The sequence below is a fragment of the Melospiza melodia genome, chromosome 3 (assembly GCF_035770615.1).
Source record: "Melospiza melodia melodia isolate bMelMel2 chromosome 3, bMelMel2.pri, whole genome shotgun sequence".
Lineage (NCBI taxonomy): Eukaryota > Metazoa > Chordata > Aves > Passeriformes > Passerellidae > Melospiza > Melospiza melodia.
In genome coordinates, this window is record NC_086196.1 from 52,298,127 (window position 1) to 52,308,643 (window position 10,517).

Consider the following 10,517-nt stretch of genomic DNA (forward strand, 5'->3'; position numbering starts at 1 on the left):
GCCCCGGCGGCTTTGATAGAGGTGCAAACATTTGGGGGCAGATTTACATAAAATAGCCGCGTTTAATCCCGCGGGCCGCAATTAACATCACAGGCTCCCGCGGGCCCCGTTCTGATATGGCCGCGGGCGGCCAATGGGCAGCGCCGCGCTCGCCCATCAAAGGCGCCGCCCGCCAATCAGCGCGGCCCCCCCGCCGGCGCGCTGATGTCACCGGGGGGGCGTTTATGGCGGGCTATAACTGCGGCCCGGGCGCTGAGGGCGCGGCGAGGCGCCCCGGGCCCGGCTCGGTTCCGCTGCGGCCGTGCCAGCCAGCAGCCCCGCGGGCGGGAGGGCGCGGGGCCGGGATGAGCTCCCCCGGCGCGGAGGGCGCGGGCAAGCCCCCGCAGTACCGCGTGGATCACCTGCTGAGCGCCGTGGAGAGCGAGCTGCAGGCGGGTAGTGAGAAGGGCGACCCCACGGAGCGGGAGCTGCGCGTGGCGCTGGAGGACGGCGAGCTGTGGCTGCGCTTCAAGGAGCTCACCAACGAGATGATCGTCACCAAGAACGGCAGGTAGGGACCGGGCCCCCCGGGCGGCGCGGGGGTCCCGGCGGCGGGACAACCCCCCTCGCGCCTCCGTGTCGCCCCGCAGGAGGATGTTCCCGGTGCTGAAGGTGAGCGTCTCGGGGCTGGACCCCAACGCCATGTACTCCTTCCTGCTGGACTTCGTGGCGGCCGACGGGCACCGCTGGAAGTACGTGAACGGGGAGTGGGTGCCCGGCGGGAAGCCGGAGCCGCAGGCGCCCAGCTGCGTCTACATCCACCCCGACTCGCCCAACTTCGGCGCGCACTGGATGAAGGCGCCCGTCTCCTTCAGCAAAGTCAAACTCACCAACAAGCTCAACGGCGGCGGGCAGGTAAACGCCGGCACCGCGACCTGCTCTCTCCTTACTGCTCGTTTTCATCCTTACCAAACGTGTCGGGATGGGTCGCGCTTCTCCCTGCCCCCGCAATTCATTAGTTCATTCATTCATGGGAGCGTCTCCTTCCACCGAGGATGAGTGCCTTGATGTTTTATCACTTACTCTTTTTTGAAAAGCTCTTTCTGGTCTGAATATTTGCTAGTGTCCGTGGTGTGGTAGATGAATCTTTCTAAGGCTGACTTATCATTGATGCATTTGTGAGTCTTCGAGTGCTTTGTCAAGTAACAGGGATGAGGATAACTTGTGCAGAAAGTTGTGTCTGTCCTCAGTGTGCCTTTCCTTCTCTCACAGCTTCACTTTTAGGTTTTTTTCGTGCTTATTGCTTTTTCCACCTCTGATGGAATGATGGATACTTGAAAACCTGAGTGCCCTTTGCCTGGCAGCATCTGCTGCCACCCTGTCGCTGCTCACCTGCTCTGTTTGTTCGCAGATCATGTTGAACTCCCTGCACAAGTATGAGCCGCGGATCCACATCGTGCGGGTGGGTGGCCCGCAGCGGATGATCACCAGCCATTCCTTCCCAGAAACGCAGTTTATAGCTGTGACAGCCTACCAGAACGAGGAGGTAAGCACAGCGGGGAAGGGAGGCTGCCACTGCCGGGGGGGGGGTTCCAGTAGCAAAGCGTGCATGTTACAGAGCAAAATAATGGATCTCCTTTTGCGTTTCTCACTTCTTCCCATGCTCTTTTTGAAGCTAAATAGAAAAGATTAAATTAAGGCATGTAAAAGCCCTATGAATGAGCTATAGAACAAAGTTTTGAGCATTGTTTGTCTCAATATATACTGCAGATTCATTATAGAGAGGAGTAATTTTAAAAGACTCTCTGGGGGCAAACAACTATGGTAGAATAAACAATGGTCATTTTGAGCTACACAGTGAAATGACTGCACCATTTTTGGAGCAGCCCTTTTTCGGTTACTCAAACGCATGTGTGTGTTGAATGAAGTTGTAATTATCAGGTTTTCTGAGATTTCTTTGATGTCCAATCTGCTCTGGCTTGAAATGTGAAGTTTTTTATAGCTATTTAATTTACTACCTTTCTTAGGTGTTTCCTTACATGATCAATGAACTCGGGCTATTTGGTGTTTCAAAATTTGACAGAGAGACTAACTCCTAGTGCTTTGATAATACTTTGATAAGACCCTTAAGGAGCTGTTTAATTCGTGCCCATCAGTTGCTTTTATGAGCCTACTTTTATTTCTTAAAAAATAAAGTGTGATTTTACCAACTTCACTGGATAGTCCTAGTTCAAATCCTAATATCAGTGTGATAATGAATGGTGATACATGTGAATAAAGATATTTGTTGTTGTTTTTAGATCACAGCTTTAAAAATTAAATACAATCCGTTTGCAAAGGCATTTCTTGATGCAAAAGAAAGGTGAGAGCTCTTAACTTAATTCTAAAATGTCTGTTTTTGAGATAGATTTTTTGAAGACAAATTCTTAACTAATACAACATGGTTTCTTTTATAGGAGTGATCACAAAGACATGATGGAGGAAGTGGGGGACAACCAGCAGTCTGGGTATTCACAGTGTATGTTTCCGTTCATTGTGCATCATGAGCATGACTTTGGTTTCTTCCATCTACTCTGTGTGAAGTTAAGCTAAACTTTGAGGCCAGTGCTTGGTAGCTGGCTTGTTAGCTCATAGAGAGAGCAATGTTACCAGTCTCTGTGGTTGTGGTTCATGCATGTTGATGTTTGTATAAACACTATAATCTCTGTGTGTGGTTAGGATTTATTGCATTCAAAAGCATTTAACAGAATCCTGCAGAGTTGCCTTTGTGTCCAAAAAGACATCTGCTTTCTTGTACAAGGACAGCAATGTTCACATGGACATGGAGACAAAAGTCTATTTCATAAAATTTATTGGGATAGTACTCATGTTTTAATTACTCTAAGAAAATTATGGGCATTTGCTTAAAGAAATTATTTCAGACGATTGAAAAGCAGTTGTGTCTTAATGACTTCTGTTTTAATAAATTGACAACAAAATGTAGCCTAAAAAGGATGGGAGAGTTGATTTGCAGCAGGAATTCTTTTGTTTCAGAGAACATACTTAATTTTTAATAGGAGTTCTTAGCAGTCTGAGAAACTTCAGAGCTTAGCTGTAGATTGAGACCCCCAAAAGCAGTTTAAAACTGAATACTATGCTAACAATTACTGAGCACACACTACCTACATATGGGAGGGTTTAATTTCAGTATTTCCTTACTGTGGTTGTGGTTAAATGGTGATGTAAAAAACAAGTTAGCTTGACACAAGACTTTGTCTAAGCTGCTGTCTGATTTTCTTTCGTAAGAGCATTTATCCGAGTCGTAACGATCCAGATTTTTCAGCTGTGTTGACTCTGTTTCCTTTGCCGAGCGCGCATTTCCTCGCTGTCGCTTGTCTCGTGGCTGTGGTTCTGTGCCCGGCTGCCCTGGCCAGCGCTCTGACCGAGCTCTCGCTCCCGCAGTAGGCAGCTGGCTCATTCCTGGCGGCGGGGCTCTGTGCCCCCCGGCCGGCGCCCACGCGCAGTTCGGAGCCGGGCTCTCGCCGTCCCCTGCCCACAGCTGTGACAGGTACTCCTCGCTGAGGAGCCACCGCCCCGCGCCCTACGCCAGCCCCTACCCGCACAGGAACAGCTCCCCAGGTAAGGCTGAGCTCTGGGAGAGGGGGCCCTGAGCCCAGGACGTGCTCCCAGGGCCTTTGGAACTGGGGGGTCAGGTTTTGGCAGCTTATCTGACCTGGGGCTGTGGTGAGTGTCTGTCTGTCAATGTCCCACCGCTGCATAGGCAGAAACAATGAGGAGCTGAGTGAACTGCAGAGCTTTTAGAAAAGGTGTGCTCAGAAGTAGCCAAATATCTTTCACCCTTAGTATCTCAGGCACCAGATACTTAAGGGTGAAAAGGGGATTTTTAACAGTTTTTTTTTTGTTTGTTTGTTTTTTTTTTTTTTTTTTTAATTTCTTTTGGCAAAGAAGAATGGCTAACAATTTTAGCTTTCAGGCTCTATAGATATTGAAGGTTCCCATTTAAAAAAATATGTATTATTTTGAATTATGAAGTAATACATGGGCTTCTAGATGCAGCCTGACCAGTCTTGTATGTAGCCTTGTAGTTAATTTTGAAGTGGAAAACTAACTCTCTGTGAACGTTTCTTGTAAATTTTGAAAATTTTCTTGTAAATCTTGGAAATTTTGCACAAGACTTATAGGATAAAAGAACAAAACCTCTCTGGTATTCTTTCTTGTCCTCAGCAAAGAACTTCCTTCCCTTAGTTAGCTACCATAGCAGCTTCTTTCTGACCATGGGTGGCTGTATGGGACTCCCTTTATAGCTTCCTCGTGCCCCTGCTGTGTGGGCCAGGCAGTTTGGGTCACAAGCCAAGCAGTCTAAGCCACACTCCAGTCACTCCTGATGGTGCCTAAGGCAGGTTTCAAGGGGGCATGCTTGGCTCAAAACTGGGATGTGTGATCCAGCGGTAGCCTTGTTATCCAGCTGTGCCAGACTGTTACAGCCAGTGTAGGGGATGGAGATGGAAGGTCTCCAGGTGACAGTGTAAATAAAGAGCTCTCCTTTTCCCACTGACTGTGTAAAATGGCATGTGCTGAATTAGCAGCTGGCTTGCAGACCGCCTTTTGGCCATAGGCCATTCACAGAAATAAGATTTTGCAGTTATGAGTGGAGCAAAACAATACATCAGGGCAATGCCAATAAAGGTGTGAGCTTGACACAACTGGTTATTTGCTTTGTTTTTTTCTCTGTGTGTAATTTTGTTTTTATTTTTTTTTTCAAAGTAGTAGTGATGAAGGGTGGTTTTTAAACCTCTTCATTGTATTTGAGTACAAGATTGGTATTTGGCCTGATTCTAGTGTTTGTAAGAGATTGTGTTTTCCCAGCAGCCTATGCTGACAACTCCTCTGCCTGCCTGTCCATGCTGCAGTCCCACGACAACTGGTCTTCTCTGGGAGTTACTACACACACAGCCATGGTGCCCATGGGGCACAGCACTGGCACAGCTACCAGCTCCAGGTAGGAGTCCAGCCCTCAAAGCCCTATATTGGTACTTCCTAGGAGGAAAAGGCTGAAAAAGGAGGTAAAGAGTTACCAGCATATTAGAAGTCATTTTGGCCATTGGTGTGAGCCATTAGCACTCTGTGGGGCACTGAGAAGGACTGTCCACAAGGAAAACAGCTTGAAGAAACAGATTTTTTTTCTTTTTCATGTTTTGGTTCTAAACATGTAGATACCTATGACAGCAGTATTTGATAAATTAAGGATTGCAAATTGCTTAGACAAACATAGATTGAATTTGAGGATGCTCTCTTAAGCTTCATCTCTATTATGCATAATGGTGTTTAAAAAGTTTTTTTCTTGATCCCTTCCATTTTGGCTGGTCACAGCTTTCCCGGACATCTCCATAAACCTTTATTCTGCTACAGATGATGGAGCAGTGAACTGTAGTGTGGAGAAGGAGTTGGGGCAGTAATTCTTTACTTAACCATTGGCACACTAACCAGCATAGCATGGGATTGTACATGTGGTGAAAGTCTTTGATATTTTGTGATCATAAAAAAAGAATCTTTCCTCCTCTTTGTGCTTATTACCTTAATTAAACTTTGGAATCCTTTAGCAAAAATTCAGCTTGCATTTAGTCCTTTAGAGCTAAACTTGAAAGTTCAAAGAGCTGCAGAAAAGATGGTAATATTTTTGCTATGAACTACAGAGGGACAAGATTTGGACCTCTCTTTTAGCAATTCAGACCTACCATTCTGTTCGTGGAAAGCACTTTTGCATTTGAACCATGTACATGGACTCTTAACTGTTAATCAGGATATGTATGATATTAATTCATACTGGGTAGAATGATATAACTCATACTACCCAGTATGAGTTAACTGTATTGCTGAACATATTTTTAGTTCTGGACATAGATTGATTGAGTAAAAAGGTCCTTCTAGCACTTCTTTCTCTGATCTGATTCCCGGGAAGTTGCAAAGTTCCTGGAGTTTCAGTTTCTGCACTGAGTTGTTCAGGAGGTAAAACCAGTAGAAATGGAACTGTGAAACCTCAGGGAAGGCATTTCTGCCACCCCTGTTGTCTAACCCCCTATCTGTTGGAAAATAGGGAAGTTCAGTTTATTTGTGGGGGTGCCATGAACCCAGATTGTGCCTGGGGGTCCTTCCTGCCTCGCAGTGGCTGGGAACTGCCTAGAGAGCGTCACTGTTTGCAGCAGGAGGACCTGGCCTGGGGGCTGTGGTGTGAGCTGAGGAGCTGCCAGCAGACCCTAGAGTCACTAATAGCTGCTTTTGCCTGTGCCTTTGCCTCCTCCAGCCAGTACCCCAACCTGTGGTCGGTGAGTAGCAGCAGCATCACGCCGGTGTCCCAGCCCAGCGGGATGTCCAACGGGCTGAGCTCGCAGTTCCTGCGGGGCTCTCCGGGACCCTACTCGGCCCTGCCCCACGCCGTGCCCGCCGCCTCCTCCGCCTCGCCCCTGTACGACGGCACGGCGCCCGCCGACCTGCCCGACAGCCAGTACGACACCTCTGCACATGCCAGGCTGGCACCCACGTGGACACCTGTCACCTCCCCTTCCATGTAAACACAGGCCTCTTCCTCTGGGACACTGCTAGCCGCCACCAAATTGTGTTAGCTGCTCAAATCCTCAAGGAGGAGAAAGAGGAGACGTGAAGGAAACTGCAGCCAAAAAGCATCTGTACTGCTCTGCACAGAGCATCAATATTATACCTCTTACAGTGAACTGTGCATCACTGACTTCATGTAGAGTTTACAAACCTGGTGAGTGTGCAATTCTGAGAGCAGATTCACTGCTTTTGATATTTTTTTTCTTTTTTAAAGTTTGATAGACCTAATTTTTTAGATTTTTACTTGGATTCCAAATTTCTTGGTGTTCTGATATATTTGGACCTGAAATTTGGCATCATTCTTAAGTAAGTTACTCCTAACTGTTTTTCAGTTAGTGTTTTTAAATGGCAAACTTAGCTATAGACATGAGAAGATTTTTATTAACCATCTAGTTAGAAGCATTCTGAAATATGCACAAATGTAGCTGCAGAGTGAAGTTTTTGGAAAATCATGTGCACTAACACGTATTTGCTTCATAAATACGTTGTGTTTTTAACTGTATGCTTATCTTTCTTGCTGCTGAATTAATGTTGAGACAATCTTTGAGAACTATGTTCTTCCCAATAAAAACAGTATTAATGTTTGGGCTGGAAAGTTTTACCCAAAAGACTTCTTTAGAAGGTAAGTTTTGCTGTTTGATCATATAGGTTTCAAATACCCACCAGCTTAACTAAACATCTCCTTTTCAAACAGTGTCTAATTAGAAGTCCTATCCAAAACATTTTTGAACCATTGGAAATATATCACTTGATGGGGTTTTTTTTTGCATCTTTGGCTCAGGCCTTAAGAGAAGGAATTCAACACCTTGGGGAATCATTCTAATTTATTTTATTTCGGTCTTGTACTCTGATCTGTATTTATTATTTGGTAAGTTACAACTTTATCTTCTACATGTTAAGATATGTAAATAATCCCTGAACCTACAGTGTACTCTTTTAAGACAATCATATGTGGGATGTGTCACTCCATGGCACACAGAACAGCATGGGTGTAAGTAGTTAACTTACTGGAAGAGGGAGATCTGTAGTTGGCAAGGTTTTGGCACAAAAGTGCAGATGTACTAAAATTTAAAACACACTGACTCCTTGACTTGCTAGAAGGAACAGGTCTTGATAAAATACTTGCTTCATCACTGATATGAAGTAATGTGATCCAAATTCATGATGCAGGCTTAACCCAAAACACTGGCTGAAAACGTGCCCTTAGATATGTCTCTGTCTCCCACTGAATCTGGCAAATACATATCCTGAGGAAAGTGAGTTCTTTTGCATAAGCCATAATAAATAACTTGTATAATGAAGTGCCTAATATAGCAAAGCAAATTCTGTATCAGGGAATTCCTTAAATAACTCATCGATGTGTGCTTATGTGTGCTACAGTGGCAGCTTTAAGATGAAAAAGCAAGTATTTGCCACCATTTTGGTCTGTTTGGTACCCTTTGGGCAGGTTCCTCCACCTAGGAAAGTTTTGGCAGGGCTTGTTCCCTGCAGAGACGAGTCTCCCAGAGGTACTCCAGCAGGACACAGCACCAGAAGTGGATGGCTGCACAGCCACATCCTCTGTCAATATGTAAATAGTGATCTAAGTGCTCCTATTTTATTGTGAAGGTAAATTGTGTAAATGATGTAAGTGCATTATTATTTAGACTATTTTGTAGAAATTAGCAGCATCTTTCATTGTGAGGTTTTATACTTGTATTTTGGAAGTATAATTTAAGTTAAAAAAAAAAAAAAGTAAAGATTCTTAAGAAAAACTCCATGCTTGATTTTCAGTTTGTGGGGGTGGTGGGAAGGGTGAAACAAAAGCACATCAGCCATATTGAACCTACAGTGTGCCAACCTTCCACTGAGTGGTTTCACAAATGATTCCTGCTGCACGTCACCTTCTGTCTGTGGGCGAAAGTTCAAACAGTTCTCATCCCCTGCTTTCTCCACCCCCGTGGGTTTCTCCCTTGTTTTGGTAAATCCTTGACTGACTGCTCTTCAGGTGGTTGCTGAATTTGTTGCTGGGTGGAAGCTCTTTTCCCTCGGTGACCAGTTTCTAGCTGGGGCTGGAAGGCTGTCACCTGCTGTGTTAGACCTTGATAACCAGATTTTCAAGAGTGTTTCTGAGTCCCTTCCCCCAGCTACAAATGCCAAGCTGCTGCCTGGTCCTTTCAGCTACTTCAGGAGTCTGTTACCAGCTGATCAGCACTGCCCTGGCTCTGTGTGCAGCTGAGCACCCACATGCCACTTCTGAGAGCTGACCTGGGGGAAGCCAGCTTTATCCCTTGCCCCAGAGCTGTGCCCTCAAAGCAGACATGTCAGGGGAAGAGCATGATCAATCTGCCATAGAATCATTTTGTTTGGAAATGACCTTTAAGGTCAGAGTCCAACCCTTAACTGAGCACAGCAAAGTCCATCACTCTACCACGTCTCTCAGTCTTACATGTCTTTTTTCAACACCCCCAGGGATGCTGACTCCACCATTTCCCTGGGCAGCCTGTGCAGGGAAGGGGACACATGAGGCAGGAGGGAGGTGCCAGGCCTAGGGCTGGAGCCTGTCCCTGGGCAGGCAGCCCACTGTGGATCTCTTTCCCCCACAGAGGCCGCTTGTGTGGAGGACAGCCCACAGCTGCTGCCCAGCACAGGCCCCAGTGGCTTCTCAGGTTCTTGGTTCTTGCAGACCTTGTACTGCAGAAGTGATTCCATGTCCATGTGAACAAAAATAGTTGAGGCTACTTATTACAGGAATAACCTATGGCCCTGAACTGAGCTGCCTGCAGCTAAGCCTCTGGGCTGTGAAGTGGAAGAGCTCAGCCTTGCTAAATGCTGATATCAGATGGATTTTACCTAGCTGGCTTTTTCTGGTGTGAGATTTTTTCCCCCTCCCATACTTTCAAATTAAAGGAACCAAAACCTTTCACTGAGTGCAATTTTTAAGTCACTTTAAAGCAGATGGGGCATTTCAATATCTATGTCTACACACTTGAAAATGAACTTCATGTGATGCATCTGGAGAAACTTTTCTCACCTGTGGGCTCAGGGCAGCAGTGCTGTGCTGTGCTCCTTCAGCTGCTGCTGGTGCAGTTCTGAGGCTGCTGGTGGAGGCACTGATGTGGTGACATTTCCAGATGCTGAGGAAGGCTGGTGTGAGATGGCTCACCTCAAACAGCCCCTACCTGTGAGCGTGGCTGTGCTGTTCCTTGTACCAGCTCCATCAGGGCTCCTCACCACTCCTGACTGCTGCACACCAGACAAACACTGTGGCTACAGACTGCTGTGAGGCTGGGAGAGGTCCAAATGCCCAGGAACGAAGCTGTCACCAAATGCTCAGAACTCTTAGGAAACTTCTACTGTTTGCCATCTCAGTGGATTAATGCTTTTTATTGTGATTTTCTTCTGGGTAACAAATAATTGCTGGGTATAAAAAAAATCTTTGTAAAACCCTCATCCCAGTTGTGCAGAAATGTCTTGCTTTGTTTCCAAAAGCCATGTCAATACTAAGCTCCAAGCAGGAATAAAATGTGAGATTTGGTATTCCCATGCTTCTCTCCAGCCTGACTCTTCCTCCATAGATATCAATTTGATTTATGAGTTGAGGTAATACATGTTAAGGCACTGCATCACTCATGCAAATATAAATAAAATAAAAAGTAATAGAAATCAAAAGTAAAAAAATTAAACTCCCCAAGGACAGGTGTAAAGAAGATGGAAGCAGAAACATGCATTTTTTTTTAAACCACGCAGAGTCTCATTCCAGAGGTTTGTATCTGTGCAGAATATAATTTCTCCTTTAGAGGTTGTGGCTTTAGCTGCTCCTGGATGTCTGTGCCTTTGGCAACTGAGATAAAGAAAATGAGGGAGTCAGTCTGAGTGATGTGTGGTGCAGTTCCAGTATTTCTCATAATGTCTAATAGCACCTTACAGACACAGTTATTTTTGGC

The 10,517-nt window shown here is 45.8% G+C and overlaps 1 protein-coding gene across 1 annotated transcript; it reads left to right on the forward strand.

Moving 5' to 3' along the window:
- The first annotated feature begins 344 nt into the window (after window positions 1-344).
- On the forward strand, window positions 345-8,254 carry TBXT (T-box transcription factor T). The gene is made up of 8 exons (XM_063153479.1): window positions 345-550; window positions 630-894; window positions 1,391-1,525; window positions 2,280-2,341; window positions 2,436-2,497; window positions 3,421-3,597; window positions 4,849-4,978; window positions 6,281-8,254. Exons 1-8 carry the CDS (start codon window positions 345-347, stop codon window positions 6,546-6,548), a joined length of 1,305 nt encoding a protein of 434 aa, XP_063009549.1. The 3' UTR covers window positions 6,549-8,254.
- The last annotated feature ends 2,263 nt before the right edge of the window (window positions 8,255-10,517 follow it).